Source organism: Carassius carassius, chromosome 26 (assembly GCF_963082965.1).
Source record: "Carassius carassius chromosome 26, fCarCar2.1, whole genome shotgun sequence".
NCBI classification, from domain to species: domain Eukaryota; kingdom Metazoa; phylum Chordata; class Actinopteri; order Cypriniformes; family Cyprinidae; genus Carassius; species Carassius carassius.
Window position 1 is genome coordinate 10,403,157 of NC_081780.1, and position 24,574 is coordinate 10,427,730.

General features: G+C 35.8%; 1 protein-coding gene and 1 long non-coding RNA gene across 7 annotated transcripts in view; one reads left to right on the forward strand and one right to left on the reverse strand.

The window, feature by feature from the left end:
* Positions 1 to 24,574, forward strand: part of col7a1l (collagen type VII alpha 1-like) — a 63,517-nt gene that overhangs the window by 17,453 nt on the left and 21,490 nt on the right. For all 6 annotated transcript variants that reach the window (XR_009423985.1, XM_059511119.1, XM_059511122.1 and 3 more), the window contains exons 5-53: positions 2,681 to 2,774; positions 3,520 to 3,693; positions 4,541 to 4,704; positions 4,847 to 4,976; positions 5,087 to 5,203; positions 5,288 to 5,443; positions 5,840 to 5,956; positions 6,048 to 6,194; positions 6,416 to 6,535; positions 8,282 to 8,440; positions 8,552 to 8,665; positions 9,643 to 9,792; positions 11,201 to 11,338; positions 11,436 to 11,582; positions 11,671 to 11,790; positions 12,505 to 12,651; positions 13,228 to 13,494; positions 13,915 to 14,054; positions 14,210 to 14,333; positions 14,411 to 14,554; positions 15,369 to 15,556; positions 15,639 to 15,716; positions 15,801 to 15,818; positions 15,902 to 15,928; positions 16,541 to 16,609; positions 17,157 to 17,237; positions 17,344 to 17,370; positions 17,722 to 17,766; positions 17,846 to 17,914; positions 18,017 to 18,112; positions 18,309 to 18,335; positions 18,445 to 18,498; positions 18,839 to 18,910; positions 19,169 to 19,228; positions 19,335 to 19,361; positions 19,453 to 19,497; positions 19,707 to 19,742; positions 20,394 to 20,438; positions 21,203 to 21,238; positions 21,542 to 21,577; positions 21,688 to 21,720; positions 22,241 to 22,312; positions 22,983 to 23,042; positions 23,393 to 23,428; positions 23,562 to 23,642; positions 23,842 to 23,877; positions 24,066 to 24,110; positions 24,323 to 24,394; positions 24,532 to 24,567. Coding sequence is in view for 5 of the 6 variants with exons in the window: in XM_059511119.1 (XP_059367102.1) it covers positions 2,681 to 2,774; positions 3,520 to 3,693; positions 4,541 to 4,704; positions 4,847 to 4,976; positions 5,087 to 5,203; positions 5,288 to 5,443; positions 5,840 to 5,956; positions 6,048 to 6,194; positions 6,416 to 6,535; positions 8,282 to 8,440; positions 8,552 to 8,665; positions 9,643 to 9,792; positions 11,201 to 11,338; positions 11,436 to 11,582; positions 11,671 to 11,790; positions 12,505 to 12,651; positions 13,228 to 13,494; positions 13,915 to 14,054; positions 14,210 to 14,333; positions 14,411 to 14,554; positions 15,369 to 15,556; positions 15,639 to 15,716; positions 15,801 to 15,818; positions 15,902 to 15,928; positions 16,541 to 16,609; positions 17,157 to 17,237; positions 17,344 to 17,370; positions 17,722 to 17,766; positions 17,846 to 17,914; positions 18,017 to 18,112; positions 18,309 to 18,335; positions 18,445 to 18,498; positions 18,839 to 18,910; positions 19,169 to 19,228; positions 19,335 to 19,361; positions 19,453 to 19,497; positions 19,707 to 19,742; positions 20,394 to 20,438; positions 21,203 to 21,238; positions 21,542 to 21,577; positions 21,688 to 21,720; positions 22,241 to 22,312; positions 22,983 to 23,042; positions 23,393 to 23,428; positions 23,562 to 23,642; positions 23,842 to 23,877; positions 24,066 to 24,110; positions 24,323 to 24,394; positions 24,532 to 24,567 (4,476 nt within the window). In the remaining variant the exon portion in view is untranslated. The remainder of the gene's footprint in view (positions 1 to 2,680; positions 2,775 to 3,519; positions 3,694 to 4,540; positions 4,705 to 4,846; positions 4,977 to 5,086; positions 5,204 to 5,287; positions 5,444 to 5,839; positions 5,957 to 6,047; positions 6,195 to 6,415; positions 6,536 to 8,281; positions 8,441 to 8,551; positions 8,666 to 9,642; positions 9,793 to 11,200; positions 11,339 to 11,435; positions 11,583 to 11,670; positions 11,791 to 12,504; positions 12,652 to 13,227; positions 13,495 to 13,914; positions 14,055 to 14,209; positions 14,334 to 14,410; positions 14,555 to 15,368; positions 15,557 to 15,638; positions 15,717 to 15,800; positions 15,819 to 15,901; positions 15,929 to 16,540; positions 16,610 to 17,156; positions 17,238 to 17,343; positions 17,371 to 17,721; positions 17,767 to 17,845; positions 17,915 to 18,016; positions 18,113 to 18,308; positions 18,336 to 18,444; positions 18,499 to 18,838; positions 18,911 to 19,168; positions 19,229 to 19,334; positions 19,362 to 19,452; positions 19,498 to 19,706; positions 19,743 to 20,393; positions 20,439 to 21,202; positions 21,239 to 21,541; positions 21,578 to 21,687; positions 21,721 to 22,240; positions 22,313 to 22,982; positions 23,043 to 23,392; positions 23,429 to 23,561; positions 23,643 to 23,841; positions 23,878 to 24,065; positions 24,111 to 24,322; positions 24,395 to 24,531; positions 24,568 to 24,574) is intronic.
* LOC132105750 (uncharacterized) lies at positions 14,490 to 17,978 on the reverse strand. Its single transcript, XR_009423986.1, has 5 exons — positions 17,678 to 17,978; positions 17,143 to 17,226; positions 15,658 to 15,787; positions 15,446 to 15,525; positions 14,490 to 14,568 (listed from the first exon to the last, which is right to left on the reverse strand). It is a non-coding gene; the product is annotated as an uncharacterized LOC132105750 (long non-coding RNA).

A 24,574-nucleotide genomic window follows, 5' to 3' on the forward strand; every position in this document is an offset into this window, starting at 1 on the left:
AAAAAGACCCAGTTTAAACTGCAAAGTTGGCACAGATGCTGCATTATAAGTGCTTCATAAATACAAAAGACAAGTTCACAACCAACAAAACCCATGTTAGAGGCACAACAGAGATTTTAAAATGGCTTTTATATGACATTGCATATTTACCTCAAACTTTAAGCGCCTTAACACGACAATCGGTTTGTCCACACTGACCACAATCTGCTGCACGATATGACACAATCACAGCCAATCAGTGGTCAGGGCTACACACTTAAAAATAAAGATTCCAAAAGGGAGTAATTCCATAGAAGAACAATTTTTGGTTCCCTTTCAGTGAACTGTTCTTAAAAGAACAATTTTAAAATCTAAAGAGCCTTTTCCCACTATACCCTTAAAAATTACATTTCCAAAAGTAGATGCCATGCCATTTAGAAGAACCATTTTGGTTCTCTAAAGAACCTTTCAGAGAACAGTTCCTAAAAGAACCATTTTTTTTCTTAGTTTAGAGAACATTTCAGTAGTCTGAAGAACATTTTTTTTCACCATAAAGAATCTTTTGTGGATTGGAAAGGTTCCATGGATGTTAAGGTTCTTCATGAAACTATAGATGCCAATAAAGAACCTTCCTTTGTTGAATAGAAAGATTTCATGGATGTTAAAGGTTCTTTATGCATAGATGTCAATAAATAGTGCACCTAGCATCATGATGCGTAAATGTAAACCAATCAAATGACAAATTCATGCTGCTCGTATGGTTTTATTTGCACCTCGATACTGAATCTCAGTGATATCTGTACATTTTTAAAACTGCAGCAAAGTATTGAAATGCTACATTTCCAAATAAAAACATCCTGTCACATATACACAGAACAACCTTCTAATTATATATCTCAAAGAGCTGCACCTGCAATCACTCCATTGATTCTGTCAGGACATCACGTCCTGCACTGCAGTGCACACACTCTGCTCCGCAGTGTCCCACCCATCCTAATTTAGGTCTCGATTAGGATTCCAAACCGCACACAGCTGCTGGTCTTGCCGTAGAGCACCTGCGTGAAGAAATGAGCGTGCGTTTATAATAAACTGCAGAGATTTCACCTTTTTTTAAACCTCTCATCAAATACTGTACATACACTGTAATGACATGCTAGTGTAGAGTGCATAAAGATGAACCCAGACGCAGCGCGACCAATGCTGGTGAACTTTAGGTGACCCAGGAGATGTTTCCTTTTCAGAATACTCATTTGTAAGTGTAAGCGACTTTGCAGGTTTGGATCTGCTGCGGTTGGGGAATTATGTATGCAATGAGATGATAATTCATGCTGTGTGCTTTCAAGGGCATCAGTATCAGCGTGATGCTCTTAATGGCAGATTGAGTCCTCTAATAAAAATTCACACTTTTGGGTGGATTATATGAAAGCTGACAAGAAAAAGTCCCAATCATATTTCACACCAAAAATCAAAAGGAAAAAAAAAAAAAAATCAGCATAAAGACAATAATGTTGTTGTTTTCAATTTTTTTTTCTTTTTTATTATTATTTTTTTTACATTATATTTTTCATGACATAAAAGCACATTTCACCTCTCAGATTACTGTAATGCACTGTAATACAAATATTGCTACAAGTGTGATTGCATCATATAATAATTGCTGTTAATATTGTTCATCATCTGGTTGACTACGTCTTGTATACATTTTTCTGAAAAATCCTGTCATATGCGAACAAACTGACAGTCACCACTTATAAGCTACTACTAAATATTGTAGAAAAGTAATTTTCTGTAAAGTTGCTTTGTAATGATTTGTATCGTGAAAAGCGCTATACAAATAAACTTGAATTGAACTGAATACAGGTGCATCTGAAAAAATTTGAATACCATTGGAAAGGTCTTTATTTTTTTAAATTTAATTTAAAAAATGCAAACTTTCTTATATTCTTAATTCATTGCACACAAACTAAAATATTTCAAGAGTGTTTTTTTTTTGTTACGACATAGCTTAGGGGGGGGGATTCAGTATCTCAAAAAAATTGAAAATTCCATTTTGAGCTTGATTAGTTTGATTAATTTTGAATATAAATACTGGGTACCTCTTGGGCTAGTTTAGAACATCATTTACCACAATTATGGGAAAGACTACTGACATGACAGTCCTCCAGATGACAATCATCAACACCCTCCACAAGGAGGGGAATCCACAGAAGGTCATTGCTGAAAGGACTGGCTGTTCATAGAGTGCTGTATCAAAATATATTCATACAATTAATGAAGCAGTAATTTGTGCAAAAGGAGCCCCAACCAAGTATTGAGTGCATAATTAAACCTGCTTTGGAGATCCTGAACATTTCTGTTTTGTAATTATTATTTTTTTTGATTGATTGATTGATCTTTGAGAAAATATTCACATTTTTGGAGATACTGAATTTTTCATTTTCCTAATCTGTAAGACATAACCATCAGAATTAAAACAAAAAACTCTTGAAATATTTCAGTTTGTGTGCAATGAATCTAGAATATAATAAAGTTTGCTTTTTTAAATTCAATTACAAAAAAATAAAGAACTTTTCCATGATATTAAATTTTTTTAGATGCACATGTAAGCTCATATTTGATTGTTAGATTCACCCTTTTGCATGTTGGGAAAGGATCACTAAAGCATCACTTTATGTTTTTCTTTCTCTTGTTTTGGCCTCAGATTGCTGTTCTGATCACTAATGGCCAATCAGATGATCCGGTGGACGGTCCAGCTAAAGCTGTAACAGATAGTGGGATTTCCCTGTTTGCTGTGGGTGAGTTAAAATGTTCTATTTATGTCACAAGTGTTTGTGTTGTAGTTTGAATGGTCATGACGCGTCTGTTTGTACTCTCTCATGTTTTGACGTGTGGCTCAGAGTAACTATAGTGCAGTGATTTACACTGAATGGTTATATTGGTGAACAAAGCAAGACATAAAACAAGTGTATGTTTGTGTGTGTCAGCCTTGTTTCCTCGACTTTTTTCACGCTCTTTCTGTTTTGACGCCCAGAGTGCTGAAATAATTATGGCTCATTACTCGGTGGCCGACTAATTGCTGTAATTTTTCATCAAACCCATTCCTCCTTGTCCCCCTTCATCACACTCACACACACTGACACCATGTCCTACCTTTCTAATCAGTTTTCCCAGAAAGATGTGAATATATCAGGCCGTTTGACACATCTTTGAGACACATGTACAGCAGCGTGACATGCCATGACGTTCTCCCATCATCACTTAACAGCTGATACACTGTCTGATAACACTTCAGCAGGCCTGAGACACATGGGGGTCATTTCTAAACACACACACATACACACACAGCCTCCATGTTATGATTATTTTAAAATTCACGTTGGAGTTTTGACATAGTGGTTAATGAATAGTATTGGTGCTCATATGGGTGATGAAGGTTTGAGTTTGGCCTGCAACGTGCCCTGTTTCCATAATATGTAAGAAATGATAATGTCAAACTGTGTAGAATCTGTGTTATTTTGGCTGGTGTTGTGTGTCTGTCAGGGGTGAGGAACGCCAATCAGGCTGAGATGAGAAAAATCGTCACAGAGCCCCATGAGGAACATCTACTGCTCAGCCCAGATTTCTCCTTCCCGGAGAACCTTCTGCCCAAACTGTCTCGTCGCATCTGCTTCACTGCTTCAGAACCTCCCCGACCTGTTAAGCAAAAGCCACCAGGTAAAACCACTAAAAGTTTTGCTAATGAAAAACGAAACATATCTTGATTGATTGATTGATTGATTGTAACCAAAGGTTTTAGTTGCAGTCATTACAGTTCAGCTTCTCTAAACTCTCACCTTTTTGGATACTTTTGCTCCCTTAGACAAGCTTTACTGAATATACCGTACAAATAAATGGGAGATTTATGTGAACAATTTTAAATAACACTTTACTTAAAGCCTTTATGTATAATATCTGTTAAAAAAAGGAGTTATAATGCAATAGTTTTGCCTTGTAAAGAAAGCACTGTATAATGCATTGTACAATATCATGAATAACTGTAACACCGTTAATACAGTATAACACTTATCAATTTATTATTACACTAAGCATTTTAAATTTGGTTATAATTATTTAAATCAAGATATTATAAATTGCTAAGCACATTTACGAATAATTATAATGCATTATACCGTTTACTAACCCTTTATAATGCATTATGCATAATGCCTTTAAGTAAAGTGTTACTCTGGTTTATTTTTAGTAAAATGCACACAGTTAGTCATTATTTAGTTAGTTTTTTCTTTGTTTGATTGTTTTAAATACAACAATGTTAAATTAAATTGCTGAGTAACATGGATTATTGCTTCTATTTCTGACATTAATGTGTGCATAAATGCATAATAGATTCACCCAAGTGACCTGTAGTTTTTACAAATTGTTAAATAATTTCCATAATTCCACAGATACATAATTGACTTGGATTAGAAATTGCTAAATATTGTCTGATAATATATCCGGCAGCAACGGTGCTCAGTGAATAGCTAATTCTGTCTTATCCTGTGTGCTGTTCTGTCTGCTGTAGCGGTGGAGAGGATAGTAGGACCTAAAGATCTGCAAGTGAGCGAGCTGAGTTACAGCTCTCTGCAGCTGACCTGGAGTCAGGCCACAGGAGACGTTACCGGCTACAGGCTGCTCATCACCCCTGTGTCTCCAAAGGGCCATCTGCTCCCGGCACAGCAGAGACAGGTGAGACACGGTCACCTGTCCATATATACACCCCATGCAGCGGAGCAGAGCAGATGGAAGGCTGTGCATGGACCAGTTTTCTTTATATGTTATTTTCAAGTGTGGTTTGTTCAGAATATATTCTTATGTTTTTGTCTCTCAGATTGATCTGAAGGGAGATATTAGTAGTGCTCCAGTAACCGGGTTGAGTCCTAAGACTGAGTACTCCTTCACTTTACATGCCATCTATCCCGGACGCATTGGAGAATCTGCCAATATTACCACAGAAACCAGTGCGTTTTGAAATTTACACACTAAAAATGTCTCTAAGCATGATAAATGATTTATTTGTATGCAAGCTTTCCCAATGCAGTGTCCCAGCGTGCATGTGCTTTCGTTTCAGCTGTTCTGCCACCGGTTTCCAACTTCCGTGTGATTGAAGAGGGACTGTACTCTTTACGTCTGGGATGGATGCCTTCGCTTGGAAAAGTGGATACATATAAAATTTATGTTCCAAGAAGTGAGAAATCAATGCACACTCTGAGACTGAATATGAGATATTTTAAAGATGTTGTTTTTAAGAAATTCCTTCATTTGTTCTCAGCGGACAGACCCGGCCTCATTTATGATCAAATACTTTTGGGTGACGCCTCCTCTCACGTGATCGACACTTTAGAAGAGGACAAGGAGTACACAGTTGATATCTACGCCATCTACCCAGAGGGCCTCAGTGAGACTGTATCTGTCACCGGGAAAACTTGTAAGTCTGTCATCTGTTTTGTTCCTTTTATAGTATAGTTTCATCTGATGCCTCGTGTACAACATCTGCTCTTCAAAATAATACAGTACCATAGTGATGGCATTGGAAACTTTATGTACTGTACCACAGCACTGAATATTATTGATGATGATAATAATAATAATAATAATAATAATAATAATAATAATAATTGAAGATTTTTGTATTCAATTGTTTGGCTTGGAATTATTGTGTGTATTATTGGTTTAACCACTAGATGGCAGTGTAACACATCTTCATGAAGAAACCTTTAACATAAAATATAAAGGCCCTCTTGTGTTTTATTTATTTATTTATTTTCAGTTCAACTTGCATTATCATCCTATTAAAAACGTTATCCTTCTCTGTGTGTTGTAGTGAAACTGGTGCCAGTTGATAAACTGCTGGTGCAGAACGCCACAACAGACACAGTTCAGGCCCGCTGGTCTTCTGTCAGAGGCGCCACAGGATACAGACTCACCTGGTCATCATCAGGTAACAAGCGCTGAGCTGCTTCAGTATTAAATGCAACTTATTTAAAAACATAAATGTGTGTGCACATCCCTATACTTCAATATTTCCGCAGAGGGACACATAGAAAACGTGAACCTGGGAGACAACTTTAATTTCTACATGGTGCAGGGCCTGCATGCTGGCACTGAGTACACCATCACTATCAACCCCATTTTTGTGGACACTGAAGGACCTGTTACCTCTGCCAAAGCTAAAACATGTGAGTACTAAAAGGTGAACTATAAGGGGCCGTTCTCACAGGACACATGCTTGCTTTCCAAAACAGCTAGAGGGAGCCAACACAATGGAACCAGGATTTCAATATATGTTATTTAACTCATCTAGACATTAAAAATAATGCAGGCTGAGTGTGAAAGCTACAATACTGCTAGTAAACCACGCCACGTATGAAGATGCTGATGCTCTCTCTCTCTGTCTCAGTGGAAAGCAGTGCAGTACAGACCCTGAGAGCATCTGCGGTGAGCACTAGCAGCGCTGTTACCTCATGGAATGCTGTACCTGGAGCCACAGGCTACAGATTGGCCTGGGGCCCTACTGCAGGTACCTATATAAGTACCCTTTTATTCATCTCCTTGTCCTGCATTTGGCCATTCTCCACTTTCCAGTTTCACTTTGTAGTCTGTTTCCCTTTTCATTTCCTCTCTCTTTCTGATTTATAGTCCTTTTTTCATGGAAGCGACAGGTTGGTGTTGCTGTGCCGCCTCATGACTCATGCTGTCAACTTTATCTGTGCGTTTAAGAGAATTTGCTTGTGTGTGTGTGTGTGTGTGTGTGTGTGTGTGTGTGTTTGTACGTTTGGGGCTCTGTGTGAGAGAAATGAATCGATGGCACCTCAGAGCACCTCCGAAAGAAGAGTCTTTGAAAGTGACTCCTTTCTGTCTCTGTGATGGGCTGCGGGCATCTGCTTTAAAAGAACAACCTGGAAGAACATTCTGATGAAGGAGAGCTCTGTGACTCATACCACACACTCTAACACATACATATAGATGAGTCTGAGGATGAGTTAATGGAGAAAGGAGAAAGAAACGGAGGGAGAGAGGAAGACGAAATTAGAAGTTAGGCGTTTAGTAAGATTTATTTTTATTATAAATTATATATTTTAATTATAAATATACAAAGTTGATATGTTTGTGTGTGTGTGTGTGTATGTGTATATATATATATATATATATATATATATATATATATATATATATGCCTTTACATTTACATTTATTCATTTAGCAGACACTTTTATCCAAAGCGACTTACAATTGAGGACAATTGAAGCAATCAAAATCAACAAAAGAGCAATGATATGCAAGTGCTATAACAAGTCTCAGTTAGCTTAACGCAGTACACATAGCAAGGTCTTTTATTTTATGATAAATAAAAAGAAAACAGATAGATAGAATACAAAAAGATTATAGAAGAATAGTGTTTTTTTAAGAAAACAAGCAGTTTGTAAATTAATGGAGTGCAGGTCTAAATGGGCAAGTTTTTTTTTTTTTTTTTTTTTTTTTAAGAACTGAACTAGAATAAAATAATAATATTACTAGAATAAATAGTGTGTATACACACACACAACCACATTATCATTATTTTAAAGATATTTTTCATTTAATATCAGCAAAAAACTATAATTAATATACATATTAAATAAAATTAAAAGAAAATATTATAGTATATATTAAAGAATGTACGAAATATATGTGACAAAAAATATATAATAATATACTGTAAATGTATATTATATGATATACAGTGGTGACCAAAACAATTATTTAACACTTATTTAAGGCATATTTAAGAGGTTTCAGTTGTTTTTGTTGAATTGGCAATACTCATAAAACAAACTATTTCTGGAACTACCAGTGAAGGAAGGAATCAGCTGGAACACTGAAAATGATGATGGACGGCACCCTCAAAGTCCGGACCTCAACCCCATCGAGCAAATTTGGGGCGAGTTGGAAAATAAACTGGACAGATCTATTGAACATTCAAAGGAAAGCCTTTGGCTTGAGTTGCAGAATGCATGGGATTACATTAGTGTTGAAGTTCTCAGGAAATATATCGACATTATGCCAGAGAGATGTGCTGCTGGAATTGCTGTAAAAGATGGACATATCAAATATTAGTTAAAAGTAGATAAAAACAGTTCAACTCATTTCATCTGATATTTGTTGTGCTCAGAGCAACCATCTGAATGTTTCTTCAACATAATTTATATATGTGATATATATATAACTTTTTTTAGCTACTTACATATATATATATATATTTATTTGTGTGTTTGTGTATGTGAAGAGTTCATTGGGAGAGATCGGCCCAGGCAGTTGGCTCTGAATGGCAGCACTACTGAGTATGTTTTGAAGAATCTGGTCCATGACACAGAGTATGTGCTTTCCCTTTACGTTCTCTTTGGTTCTTTGGTTGGTCCGGGCATCCCCGCTACATTCAGGACCTGTGAGTGACCCGACACCTTGTCATGTTTCCTTGATAAACACATTCTGACAGTGATTATTTATATATTTGTGCTTGTTGGTTGGGTCTCATGTCTTAAATTCTGCTCCCCAGCGCCTCTCGGGTATGTCTCAAATTTTAAAGTGACGTCATACACCAGCTCGTCCATCGATGTGGAATGGAGTCCCATTGTGGGGGCCACAGAGTACAAACTCACCTGGAGTTCAGGTGAAATTAGTGGCACTTTTTGTACTTTTTAAAACCCTATACTACTAAATATCATGATAAAACTTTTAATTTGTTTTCAATCTGTCTAGTTTATTTTAATAAGGCCCATTAACCCCATAACTGTCACCGTCCCACCTGTGGGACGCTTGGCACTCTTTTTTGTTGTTGTCTTTTTCTCTAAATAATATTTTAGTAATCATCATAAATCATATATCATTTGAAAGCTTAGAAGCTCAAGATTCATCCTGTGAAAACCATTTTGAAATCAGACATTGCTTTACCATGGAAATGGTACTTTAAATCTAATGGCGGTCACCTCCCCCTTAGTGGGCACGGCCAAGTGTCATAAAACATAATGCATTACGGTCTTCTAGAACCAAAACTTTTTATAATCTTGGCAACAAACATATCATTGGAAAGGTCTGAGTCTCAGGATTTCATATTTTTTTTGTTATTTTGAGATAGAAGTAAAATTCACAGAGAAATTTAGAGAAAAATTCATAAAGCAAAATTCAAAATAGTTTTGATGACTCCCAGTGGCTGTGTGTGGTATGACGCCCTAAATAAAATCTCACAGGAACCTCAATTTTTTTCATATCAACTTCAAATTTATAACATAACTTATTTAGACACAAGGCTTTAATTTTATACCAATTTTAGAGTAAAACCTGTTACAGTATGTAAAATATTTATAATAAATAAAATAAAATAAAATTAATATAGCGCATATTATTTACAGCACATTTAAACTTCTATAACTTTTTGATACTTCAATTTATTGAAGAAATTCCACTTTTGCCAAAATGCTAATTTTCCTCTTTAAAAAGAGACCAACCTTATGTTTATATTCCAAAGTGTTCATAAATTACAGCAATTTTAGTTTGGATAGTGCACTTTTATGCCTATTTAAAAAATGGGGAGGTGACAGTTAAGGGATGTATTGCAAAAGGTTTAACAATGTTGATGTTCTTTCCCAGAATTTGTGAGTCCTCAGAGTCAGTACCTTGACCGCAGCACTTTACAGCACAGCATCACTGGTCTTCTGCCACAAACCCTTTATTCTGTCAGCATTCACGCTCTCTACAGCAACACAGAAGGACCAGAAATCACTCTCTCACAGCAAACAGGTACTGAAAAAAAAAAATAGCCACAGTATTTCATTTAACCTTCTTTGTATTGTTTCTGGATGTGTTAACTGTGTCCTTCTGTCTCAAGAGTTCATTACAAGTTAAGCTCAACTGTTGTGACCATAATGTTGATTAATCCAAAAATAATGTCAACTTGTCTCACCTTTTCTTAAAAAAAAAAAAAGCAGACAATGAAACACTTACATTGGAGACAATTTGTAAACATTAGAATACTCACCATTTCAATAGTATAGACATAAAAAAATGTGTTAACATGATTATAGTGTGAAAAATCACTAATATTTTAGGTATAAAGTTATATCTTCCTTTCCATGAGAAGTTAACTCTGTAAACCTAAAACCCTTAAAACAGTTATAAAACAGCTTAACATCTGAACACAAATGTTTTAACAGAAGAATAAATATGCTTTTATAAAATTATAACATTCACATTTCCTCCAAATATTCCTCCAACTTCCATTGTAAGTGCATCACCATACCCATTTTTTTTTTAAGAAAACCAAGGACTAGTGAGAGTTTTTTCTGTAATGATTAACACATCGAAACCCGGCTATTAGAATATTCCTTTAATACACTCTTATTTTAGCTTATTTCACCTTTTCACACTGGTCCTTGTGTTGTTGTCCGTGTTGTTCTAAGTCTTCCACAGTGTTTTATTTTGTGTCGTTTACTCTGTAGAAAAGCTGTACCAACAAATCTTGGCTCTTTTTAGTCCATTTGGACTACTCAGTTTGGCTCTGTTTGTTTTTACAATGACAACAGGTCATCAGGCACATGTCATTTATTAAAGCCATAAGAAGAAAACTCTGTTCGGTTAATTAGGCACTTCAGACAGTCGGGGTCTGGGGATTGTTTTAATGGGATTGAGGGATATCATGAGATTGATTGACAGCTCCTGTGTTTCTTTAGTAACCACAGCTGTATAGAGCAGTATTTTTTCACTGCTGTCAGCTTCACTGTTATCAGCACATCTTCACAGTTTCGCAGATAACAATTGTGAAAAGCAGAAAGCAGCTGCATTGCACTTAAACAAACACTGTATAAAAATTTAATGCCATGCCATTATTTATTTAACCACTTCAGCTGTTATTTTGATTTTTTTGAGAATTAGACATATGCAATATTGGACCCACCGGTGGGTCCCCAGAGTTGATGTGGTTAACCAGTTTTGATTTGAATATGCCATGCATAATGGATTATAATTCCTCGAGAGTCATGTTCTCTGGATTTAATATATTTAAAAAAAAGTTAAATATTAAATTTTTTAAACATTTTAAATAATACGTGCATTTTAAAATATAATAATAATATTAATAATAATACCTATGTTTCAATTATTTCTATCAAAATAAGGTGTTACTAATTGTTTCACCTTTATGCATTTGCAGCCTCTTTGACAGACTCTGAGTTGATTGAGACAGTTCGGGAGGTAAAGGTTGTGGACATTGGTGCCAGCTCATTCAAACTGGCCTGGAAGAAAACACCAGGGGTCACTGGGTACAAGATCACTTGGAGCCCTTTCCATGGTGGGTACCATCAGTCCTCATTACACCCCATTACAATAAACACTTGATTACGATCCATCCATCATCTCTACTCTGCTATTCTGTGTTTTTCTCTCAGGTGGAGAAAAAAAGAGTGAGGTTGTATCTTCTTCTGCCACATCCTTCACCATCACCGATCTGCCTGCCAGTTCTGCATACAAGATCCAGGTCTCTGCAGTGGCCAGAAGCAAAGAGGGAAGTCCAGTGATGGTGACGGCCCGCACATGTAAGTCGCTTTTAATATTTCAACCCACTTGTTTTCATGTTAATGTACAACAATAAGTATTTGAGGCAGTGTTGCTGTTGGGTTACAGTGGATCTGCCCAAGGTGACTGGATTCAGTGCTCTGAACACCACCGACGACAGCACTGTACTGAACTGGACCAGTGTAACTGGAGCATCTGGCTACCTGCTGTCCTGGAGACATATATCAGGTCAGAAGCATAAAAAAAACATATTTACACACATGACCTTCAATGTGTAAAAATATCCTAAATGTGCATATACATTTATATATATAAATGATATATAATGGTTACAGAGCTATGCCAAAATAAATTAAGAAATTAATAGAATATTTATACATCATGTTATTTTATTACATTAGATTAAACTAGCTGATACTTGGCTTTAGGCTCTAGCACTGCTCAGATGGTTTAGAACCTTTTATTTGTTAATGAGTGTTGCTAAATATAGCAGGGGGAAACTCATTTCAGATAAGCTCTTGTAATAAGAGTTCTTCTCACAAAAGCCGTTTTGTCTGATATACAAGACATAAGAAAAGAGAATAGACAGCGTAGATAAGGTCATGAAGAGATCTGTGATTCATTCATGTTATCTTGATGACGTCAGCAGGGTCTTCTAATGAGGGTGTGCTTTGCATGAGCATGAAGGTTATGAGGAATTTAAAAGTGGACTTTTACTTCAGCTTATAACACAAGACACAGAACTCAGATTCTGAAACTCGCTGTGTCCTTGAAGTGTTTTAAACTGATATAAAAGAGTTTATTGCATCTGAAATCTATGGTAAAATTTGTAGCTTTTTTTTATTGCAGATGTTGCAGTTTTTTGTTTCCTTCACCTGTTTGTCACTCTCATGCTGACATTATTTTATCCTTAATGCAGTTGTCTATCTATGTTCTGTGTAGAGGTGGACATCTCCTCTGATCTGCTGAGCTCTGGCTTCACTTCCTATAAGATCCGAGATCTGCTATATGGCAGAACTTATATATTTTCCATCAGACCTCTTTATGGGGAAGTGGAGGGTCCGGTCACAACCATCACTAAAAGGATCTGTAAGGCCCATCTCTGCAAATATCATGGAAAAGTTTTTTAACTCATTATATTGGAAAGTTTATTTTTAAAACACACTTCTGTTGAAATGTTTGAGGTCAGCAGTGAGTGTTTTTTTACTAAATAAATACTTGTATTCAGCAAGGACACATAAAATCGATCAAAAGTGATAGTAAAATATTTATAAAATTACAAATGATTTCTATTTCAAATAAATGCTGATCTCTATATCTTTCTATTCACCGAAGAATCCTGAAAAAATTTATCACGGTTTCCATAAAAAAAATATATTAAGGAGCACAAATGTTTTCAAACATTGATATGAATAAGAAATGTTTGAGTAATCGCTGCTGAAAATTCTGCTTTGCTATCACAGGAATAAATGACACTTTTTCATACATATTAACATATAAACATATTTCACAATATTATTGTTTATACTTTGTTTTGGATCAATAAAAAAAAAAGCCTTGGTGGCCATATGAGACTCCAAACCTTTGAACAGTGGTGTATAGTAAAAGCAAAACTGTTTTTTTTTTTTTTTTTTAAGCTCAGGACTTTTTGTGATTGTCTTACAGTGGGAGCTCCTCGTCTCATTCCTGTCCAGAGCCCTACGCCAGCCCCTGTCTCTGCTAATACCAAAATCAAAGACTTGCCCCTCCACACCACAACCAGAAATACTCGCACCCCATTGGTCAAAGCCCCCAGCGCACCCACAACCACTCAGAGACTCGCGGTGAGGCCTCAGATCACTACTGGCCAAACCGCTTCAGCACTGACCAGGATTACCACAGTAAATGACCGAACCACTGTCAAGTCTGTCAAGACACCTCCACCTGGGCCAGGTCATTCCCATTAAGCTGGGTTTTAATCTTTTTTTGTCTCTCATTCAGTTTTCAAGTAAAATTTTCAACTTAAAAAAATTTAAAAGCTTCTGCTTTTTATATGCACCAGAAATATTCATTGTTTAGCTTTCATGACCTTTTCCCACCCTCTCAGTGACCCTAAGAATAAAAAAGGCTGCTTTCATTGTTTTGCCATTTTAAACTTGTCAATGCCCCATTTGCATGTAAAATTTTAAACAAAAACAGTTTCTAACAGGCGTTACATTGTCAGCTTTACATAAATAATATACCACACAACTAAACTGTTAATAATTGGTTTTCTATGATATTATGCCTTTAAGAAGTGTAGATATTTTACTGCACTGTCTACAAAATGTAAACCTATACAATGTGAATGATTTGTGTGCTTCCTTCCGTTAGTGTGTGGCAGGGTGAAGGCAGATATTGTGTTTCTGGTCGATGAATCCTGGAGCATTGGAACGAATAACTTTGGCAAACTGAAGGATTTCCTGTTTAGAATCGTCACCTACTTCCCTTCTATAGGACCTGAAGGAACACAGGTAGGACATGCTAATGCGCTATACTAAATTAAATGCTTTACACCTAATTTGGGACGATTCTTTATCTTGGTCACTAAATCTATGAGTCTCATAATAAGCACAAACATCTAATGCACTGTAAGTGTGGATTAAACCATCTCATTAACTTGCCTTAGATAGCAGTAGTTCACTACAGTGATCAGCCCAGGATCGAGTTCAACTTTAACACTCACAAAGACCGTAACTCCGTTTTGAGAGCACTCCGTGCAGTCCGCTACGGCGGGGGGAACACAAAAACAGGTGCACATTCAAACACATTCAAAGATAAAAAATGTTAATGCTAAATATTAAGGTTTTGATTGTGAACGTGTGTGTAGGTCGTGGGATCAGCTATGTCCTTAGGGAGATATTTCAGGAGTCTTTAGGTATGAGACAGGAAGTCCCTCACGTGTTAGTGTTACTGACAGACGGGAGAGCACAGGATGACGTAGAGCCACCGTCCAGGATAGCACATGCTCTGGGTGAGTAATATCAACTGCAGTGCAGGAATAGACAGATATTCGAACACAACTAAATATAGAATGCTGTTCAAAAGTTTGGGGTCAGTAAGATTTGTTTAACTTCTATTCAAAAATACAGTAAAAACTGTAATACTGGAAAATATTTAGCACTGTCAAACGATTAATCACAATTAATTGCATATAAAATAAAAGTTTTTTTCACATACAGTATATATTTTGTAATGTTTATAATTGTATACTGTATATTCATATTATATTTTATAATATATATATATACATATATTTAATATATAAACAACATATTTTTCTTAAATATATACTGTACATGCATGTGTTTGTATTTATATATACATAGTGAACATACACACGTATTATTATGTAATATTTTGGATGCGATTAATCACAGTGAATCATTTGACAGTGCTAAAAATATTATAATAATTTAAAAGAACTGTTAACTTTGGAAGCTTTTTTTCCAGCTTTTTTTATGAAAAATAAAATTAGAAAGGTTATTTTGAGTTTATTTTTATTTATTTTTTTAAATTCAAAAAGATTTTGACAAAATTACATTTATTTAAAGTAGATTTGTATTTTTTAAATTACTATTATAAAAAAAAAAATTGTCACTTTTGAAAAATGTAATGAGTCCTTCCTGCATAAAAGTATTAATTTCAATATTCTCTAGAAAAAAATACAAAATATACTGGCCTTAAATTCTGAGAGGCATCATGTTTTTATTTACTTCATGATAATTTAGTAACACTTTAGTATAAGGCCGAGTGGATGAATGCATTCATGTGTATTTGTGTATTAGGTGTCAGTGTGTTGGTCATCGGCATTGCTCATGCAGATATTAATGAGCTGAGGACCATCGCCTCTCCCACCACTTACACAAACATCTTCTTGGCCAATGATTTCGACGATCTTCCAGGCATCGAGAGAGAGTTTATCCACAGCATCTGTAGCGAAGCCTTACAATCAGAGTTCAAACAACACGATGAGGTGGGCTGAGCAGATCCCAGTATGAGTATTAGTTTCACAATACATACTGTATTAGTCAGATTTGTATTTGTCTTTGTCCTAGTCTGCTCAACTGGACACACCTACAGATGACCCAGAAGCTCTCAGTAAACCAGAAGGGCCCTGTCCACTTAGCTGCAAGGTAAACACTTCCTCTACATCCTCACTACAACTGTCATACCATGTCTTATATGAATCTTCATTCCCGGTTTGCTGTCGTTCACAGGGTCAGAAAGGAGAGAAGGTAAGTGGCAATTGTGTTATCATGTATTATTGATCAAATAATTATAACTGATGATATAATCGTATCTAATTTCTCCATTGCAGGGTGATGGATTTGGTCATGGTGGCCTGGTATGTTAGACTCCCGAAGACTGCTATTTCTATTATCTCAGTGATTAAATGGCATCTTAACTGCGGATTTTGCACAGTGTCATTTGTATTTTTTTAATAGTTTTATTAATATTTTGAATTATATTTTTAAATATATTTTCCATTTTTATTTGACTTTTTGTTTAATTTCTATTCATTTTCTATTCATGTCATTATAGTATTAATTATCTACTTTTATCGTTTTTATTCATATTTTGATTAGCTTTTATTGTTAAATTTTCAGTTTTCATTTTAATTTTAGTTACATTTTTAGTAATTTATGTGCTTTTCTAATTGTTATTAGTTTTTGGCTTTTTTAATATCAATAAATAGTTTTAATTAAATTTTTTTGTTTAGTTTCAGTTTTATTTCAGTTAATAGTTTTAGTGCTCAAACTATTGCTCTATATTTGCTTTTCTATATATATATCACATTTTAATTAACAAGAATGTTTTCAATAATTGTAATTTTATTTAATGATCACAGCACTAGCTTTGCACACACAACGTCTAAAGAAAATTTCAAAATCTAGTGTATTTCTTGCGGTATTATTTTAAGAGCATTTCTTTTTTTAATGTTTTTCTTTTGATATAGCGACTCAAGCAAGGCCCGGGACATTATGATTCATTCTCTCTAAAGGTCAAAGGTGAAAAGGGTGAACGCGTGAGTACATCCAACATCTGAAGCACTCATGCTGTTCCACAACAATAACTTAAAAAATATATATAAAACACCCCCTCTCTGTCTTCATAATTGCATGCTAATGTTTATGTTAATTACTGGAGCATTTAGTATGTAAACCGGGCCATTCTGTTAATGATGAGATTGTTTTTGTGTAGATTAAAGGATTAAATCTAATTATTAATATCACAGATCTCTCTCTGTACGGGATGCTATTCATACTTTGCTTTTTCTCTTCCTGTTATCTCTTTGAGAAGGCGACACATGAAAGCACTTGTCATATCAAAGCGACTCTTTTGAATAACAAATGAAATGTGACGGGTCTTGCTAACAAGATCAGTATTGTTATGATGTTTCATTATTTATTTTTGTGATGTGTATCAATGTAAATGCGCGGATTTATATTGCTCTATATTTTCTTTCAAAGTAATATGTGCACTGAAGATGTTCTGTTGTTATATTTGAGGAGTATCAAACCATCTCTGTATAATTTTTCTTGTCTGCGTCATTCCCACTTTGCATTCATTAGGGTCTTTCTGGAACGGATGGAATTCCGGGTTTACCAGGAAGACCGGGTAGAACTGGACCTCCTGGTTCTCCTGGACAAAGGGTAAAGGATGGATCGAACTTCAGTCAAATACAGCAAAATATTTAACAAATGTAGAAGTATATTGTTTATTACAGTTGTGCATAAACAATCTCTCAATCTGATTTAGGGGGCGGCTGGAATTCCTGGTGACATGGTAAGTGTCTCACTATATAAAAAACAGTGTAGGTGGTGATTTTTAAATTGGTATATTCCTGAAATGGTAGTTAGTATACTTATTTAAAACATGTATGTGATGTCCTATAGTCCTTTGTTTATCTCGGTAGGAGAATTTGGAAAGCTGCTAATATCTTTGAGTGTATCACAGAGAGAATAATTCTGGCTAGTCAGTGTAGTGTATTTGCCCTCACTTTCTTTTAAAGGTTCACCCCCTTTTATTGAATGTTTCACATTTTAAACAGTTTGATAGTCTGTGTCATTGTGAAAGTGACTAGCAAACCAACCTTTTCTTTACATCTCTTCCTATTTCTCTTCTTCACAATCTCAGGGGCCTCCTGGTAATACTGGACCTAAAGGACAGAGAGGAGAGAGAGTACGTTTAGTAATTGCCAAACATTTGATATGTTGTATAGTGGTTTTCATTTTAATTGTATTTATTTTTATTCATGTAGGGTGAACCGGGCTATGTTATGGGAGGTATGGAGGTTCTTCCAGGACGTAAAGGAGAACCTGGATCCTCTGTAAGTGATTATATCATACTATACAACTCTATTCAGTTGTTTACATTGCATAATATGCAACTAATCTACTGCATTTGGATGCTTTTCCCACTTGATTAAAAGGGCCCTCCAGGTGCTCCAGGGGTCCCAGGGGTATCAGGTCCTCCAGGACTCCCTGGTTTGCTTGGGCCTCCAGGCTCTCCTGGACTCTCTGTTAAGGTTAGTATAAAATATTAGAAGTATGCACACATCTAAATTTCAAAAAATCATTTTATGTTAGTTGTTAAGGTTTTTACTGTATGTATATAAGATGTAGCTTCAATGCACAGCGTGAACTTATAATACAAGTCCATACTCGATATTACATGCAATGTGTGGTATTTGCAGTTTTTCATGGTATTTTTCTTCCTCTTAGGGCGAGACTGGAGAATCTGGTCCTAAAGTAAGTCATCTACTGTTCAATGAACAATGACCCATTTAACATTTTATGTAAAATAAACATGCAGAGTTCGTCCTTAATGTATGATTTTGATGCTTCTCCCATTCTTCAGGGTCCACGTGGAAAACCGGGTCCGAAAGGAGAAAAGGGGGAGCATGGAAGTAATGTTAGTGCATGCTTTAAGACTTACTCTTTTAAAGCTACTCCGTGCATTTTTTATTATTTTTCGATTTTATACTAAAAAAGCAAATACTTTACTATCCCAGATTAATATGCAGAAACAGCTAGAAGTATACTTCAAAAAATATTTCTCAAAGTTGTAGATGAATAAAACCAAGATTATTTGTGTAGAAAATACTTTCAAAATTTCCTGTTTTATATGCAGGTATCTTTAAAAAAAAAAAAAAAATGGTAGCAATTTGCCAATTTTATTGAATGTAAGCCATTATGTTTAAAATATTATAAAATTTAATAAGTAATTAATTCTTGTGGATTTGTTTTCCTAGGGTCTACCAGGTTTACCAGGAGCAGTGGGAGTGGATGGACTTTCAGGACTTCCTGGGCAGAAGGGGGAGAAGGTTTGAGAATATCTAAAAGAGTATAATTTTGTGCTTTCAGCAGTGGTATAAAAGCTATTTTAAGAAACAACTTCCTACAGCTTGCCCAAGACAGTTAAAATGCATAAATTAAATCGCTCTGCTCATCTGCCTGCTATCTTTTTGGAAGTCTCATTGTTCGGAGAGCTCTAAAAAAAAAAAAAGTCCTGTCAGGACTGCATGAAGCTAAAATTAGTGCAGCTGCTGTTTGATTGAATTTCTTTTGTGTTTATCATAAAGGGAGAGGAAGGTATCGGAATTCAGGGTGTTCAAGGTCCACTTGGGCCAAAAGGAGAAAAGGTATTTGTTTCTGATGAGTTATATTAGTATTTCATTAAACACATGCATGTTCCACGGTGAAAAATCTTAAGGGTAATTATTAAGTCAGTGCTAATCAATTTTTCAGGGTAATACAGGACTACAAGGCCCAAAGGTAAGCATGTTGCATTTAAAATCAATGGAGCAGAGTAAAACACAATTGTCTTGTGCAATGTGTAATTTGTAGTTTCCATATTCATCCAAAGGGAGAAGTAGGAACCCAAGGAGTCCAGGGAATCACAGGCCCTCGGGTTTGTCAAAATATACACAACCATTTCAGCATCAAAGTGTTTCGTCTGTCAATTTGTGCTATTAAAATTGTCTGTCTTTCACAGACATTGGCCATGAACCTTTTAACAGATGTCAACCTTAGATGAAATTTTGTTTAATGAATGTTATTTTAATGTGCTTCATAATGGCAGTGGTGTTTCACTGTTGTTGTGTTTTCGTCTTTGTTTAGGGGAAAAAGGGTCTTAAAGGGGATCAAGGAGACAAGGTATGATTTTACACAATTTAGTCAGGTACATGACTTTCTTACTGCTCTCTCTGTTTTAACCGATTTGCTCTTTCTCTAAATAATAATAATAATAATAATACAAAAAATCTATCACATCAAGTCAGTGCTTTTTTCTAGTGCTGCACTGTATTTAATAACCTGATCCATAATACTGTAAATACTACTTGACTTTTCAGCATGTTCAAAAATGTACAGTCAGTTTATTTCACTAGTATCGTGTTCAGAACCCTGTTTCTTGGAATATTCTTAAACATCAAATGCACTAAACATCAAGATTCGCTTCTTGCTGTCCGGAATACTTAATGGTCTGTGGTCAGATATTTCTGGCTCTTTCCTCTCTCATAATAATATAATCTTGACTCAAATCAATATTTCATGTCCATTGATTCGTATACTTGGCAAACAGTCATGTTAGAAGGTGGATAATGTGTAGTCAGTTAGCTAGTCATAAAAATAAACCTGTTCAGGATGATACGAGACCTGACCACCCTCTCATGTTTATTTTACAATTATGGCTTTCTAATTGTATATTCATTTTTGCATGTAGGTATTATTTGACACCTGACATTTGCTTTCAGTTGCATAAACAGAAAGTTAGCCTAATCAGTAATAACTTGCTTTGTTTGACAGGGTGAACGTGGGGAAATTGGACCTATCGGGCCTCCAGGAGTTGCAGTAAGTCCGTAACTTTTACCTGTTCACTTCCCTGAAAACTGGAAATAGCAACTGCAGGAAAATGTCAGATGTGTGATGAACCAGTAAACGGATTTAAATCACTGCACTGCACAAATGCTTTCTTAAAAAGTCAAATCCTTAACATTTGTTCGCTCAAACTTCTCCACTCTGTATGCGGCTGTCAGAAGTTCTGTTAAGAGCAAGGATGAGCTGTAGATCTCGGGGGAAAATTAAAAGAGTCGATTAAGAAAAAGGAAAAACGCCTCCTCTCTGCTCTCTGGCCAGTGATGGACTCCAAAATACACATCAAACTAAGGATCCATTATCGACCTGATTAAAACTGAGAAACATCTGAATGGAGTTTTTACCTAATAATGAGACGGCAAGAGAATTACACACAGGAAACTTTAAGAAATACTATATTATTACATCCTTCACATGCAACCTTGCCACTGTGTGTCCATCTCTGGCAACTCAGATTTTCAGTTAGTTTCAAATGAAACTTCTACAGTCATTATTAAACCCAAGGCTTCAGAGAGGAGATCAAGGACACTCTCCAAAGATTCGACTCATCATTATCCTTGATTCCCTCAGAAACACTATGGCATGATAAAACGTTCTACCACACTCTAAAGATGCTCTCAGAGAGCACACACTAGACATCTAACATCTCTCAAAGCACCTGAGGTCATTCATATTTGCTGAATACTAATTTCATAATTCGTGCAATGATTAGAGGGAAAGTTTCTCTTTTTAAACTTTAGGGCTTCCCTGGAGCTGCTGGACAAAAGGGTGACGAGGTGAATCTAAACTTTTTTCTTCATTTAACCAAATCTAGTACTTCTAATAAACTAAACTGGCCAAATTGTGTGGATTGGACCTTTTAAATAACGAGTTTAACTTATTTAAACTTTACCCGATAACTAATAATTGTGTATAATTAAGCATACAGCAATGCAATCGGCCAATATTTCAAAACCTTACATTGAGCGTCAGTTATGTGTAGTCAGTTAATGCATGTAAATGCTATGCAGTTTATCACATCAGCAATTTCAAATACAAATGAACAATGTGGGATTTGTAATTCTGTGTTTGATTCACAGGGGCAACGCGGCGCACCCGGTGACCCAGCTAAAGGGGTAAAACTGATGTCCCAGAATGCCTCTGTGTCTTATCTAACACATTTTTGGACAAAAAACAACAACAAAACAAATAGACTATTGCTAATAATTCCCCTCACATTTCACAGATACTCGGTCCTCCAGGGAAAAAGGGTGCCAGGGTAAGATAATCAAGAATTGGTTTTAAAATGTAAAACAATTTCTTGATATGTGAACAACTGTCTGCACCAAAGCCAGTTCACCCTTGGGTTTTACATCCCAGCGCATGAATGAAATCTGACAGTTATTTCCTCTTGGGTGTTCCTCAACTGCACAGATGAAAACAAGCAGTGCATCCAGCACTTGGACAGCTTAAACACGGTTAATTACTGCCATGAGCACAGATATGAAACTAAGAGCTTCCCCGGGTCTGCTTGTCAGTGAACACACAAAGGGAAAAAAGACATACAGTAGATTATAATAGATTGCAATGTCTTTTTTTGCAAGTCCCAAAACACTCAAGGGGTAAAATCTATATGATTAAAAGTTTTTAATGGTGCTTCAAAATCAGCCAAACTGAGCTTGAGCACACCTGCCATATTGTTTTTTTTTGGCAGGTTTTTTTAATTATTATATCTAATGGTCATAAGCAGAGATATTTAAGCTTGGTTATCTTTTCCCCGCTCTGGACTGTGTGTAAAGGGGGATGTTGGACAAGTTGGGCCACCAGGACCACAAGGAACCAAAGGAGATCAAGGTGATAAAGGTGAAAAGGTAGGTGTATGTTTGCTGTTTTACATTTACATTTATTCATTTAGCAGACACTTTTATCCAAAGAGACTTACAAATGAGGACAATGGAAGCAATCAAAATCAACAAAAGAGCAATGATATACAAATGCTCTAGCAAGTCTCAGTTAGCTTAATGCAGTACACATAGCAAGTTTATATAATAAATAAAAATAAAACAGAATAGTAAAAGAATAGGTCAAGCTAGTGTTAGAGGCCTTTTTTAGCTTTTGTTAATTGTATAATTAATAAAAAGAAAACAGAGAATACAAAAAGATTAAAGAAGCTAGTGTTGGTTAGCAGTTAGTAAATTAATAGAAAGTCTAAAAGGGGCATTTTTTAAAGAATAGAACTAGAATAGAGAGTGCTAGAGTAAGAATGTCAAATAAAGATGGAAGAGCTGTGTTTTAAGCCGATTCTTGAAGATGGCTGCTGGGATTGAGTTGGGCAGGTCATTCCACCAGGAGGGAACATTTCATTTAAAAGTCTGTGAAGGTGATTTTGTGCCTCTTTGGGATGACACAATCAAGCGGCAAGTGAATGTGAATTTGAACATTTGAAAGTGAATGTTTTGAATGTGAAAGTACAATTAATTGTATATATTGATTAGCTGCCAATGTGAATGTGCTGATGTGTTGTCTTCTGGGTTTTTGAAGGGCAGTCCTGGATTTGGAATCCCCGGCCAGCCTGGTCCCAAAGGAGAGAGTGGAGAAAGAGTGAGTGTCTGTGAGGCTTGTTGGCCTGTAGGAAACTTCTAACTGTAGGACACAATGAAGAAAACTGAAAAAAAAATGTACACACATTCATTTATAAACCATATATGGGATTGCACTACTGTTTAAAAGTTTGGTAAGTTCGGTAAAATTGGTCTATGTTTTAGAAGGAATTCTCTAATGCTCACCAAGGTTGCATTTATTTGATCTAAAGTACACTAAAGCAGTATATTTTGTATACATTTTGCAAATACAAATAAAAATATATTTGCTCATAAATTCACATATTAGACAAAAAAACACTATTTAGACCATTCTATCTAATTTCTTTTCCTCTTCTTTTTTTAATTAAGGGTAATGTTGGATTATCAGGAAAACCTGGGCCTAAAGTAAGTTTGTCATACTCACATTTACACTGTCAAATTCACATTGGTGTTTTTTAATACCTGTGGAATTTAATTTGTGAATCAAAGAGAGTGAAACCATTTACTGTACATGAACACTTCCTTTGATTGTGTTCAGGGCAGCGATGGGTCCAAAGGAGAGAAAGGGGAGGTGGGCTTCCCAGGCAATCCTGGTTCTCCAGGAGTAAGAGGTAAAGATGTAAGTAAATCAAGAGCCCAGAATGACTGATACAAGAAGGATGGGAGTGTGTGTATGTGTGAGCGTGTGTGTGCTATGCATCATAGCACTAAGGCTATTACAGATAAAAGGGTTACTTTGCCATAAAATACCCATTGTTTGCTTTTTAATTAATGCTTCATTCATATTAAATTACATTTTCTGCTTTAATGGATTTTAGGGTCTGCCAGGACTGAATGGAGAGATGGGATTGAGGGTGAGAATCAACAACAAGCACAGAAAGACCCATACCGTTACACAATCTTTGTATTTATTATTTACTTTAGATGTTAATATACTGAGCTATTATGGATTTAGATCCCCTCAAACTCACAAAAATTGTACATTTTCATTTAGACATTATTTAGCTGTTTTTATCTTTACAATGCTGATATTTATTTACAGGGAGAGTCTGGTTCACCAGGAGAACCTGGAGAGAGAGGTGTTAAGGTATTGTCTCTCTTCTGAACCTCTACTTTCTTTCATTGTTTCGCTCAATTTTTTTATACGATCTTTATTTAACATCTCTCTATGTATAAATCAGATAATGTGTATCTGCCTTGTGATATAACCCTTCCAATTAAAACCATATTATCCTTTTCTACCTACTGTAACACTAGTCATGAAAGCATAAAGTCACTTCTCCTCATCTCCAATGTCAGGGGCCTCTCGGTCTTCCAGGACGACCCGGTGACCCTGGGGGAAAAGGCGAGCCTGGGAAATTAGGGTTACCAGTAAGCAACTTCCTTCATTTTGTAGACAGGATTTGATCAATATTTCTCTAAAGCACTTCCAAAGAGCCAATAAATTGTGAACCATAATCACAAGGATTAGTCAATACCGTTTGATAATGAATGCCCGTATATTTCAGGGTCCAGAGGGAAACAAAGGAGAAAAGGGCGAGCCGGTACGTG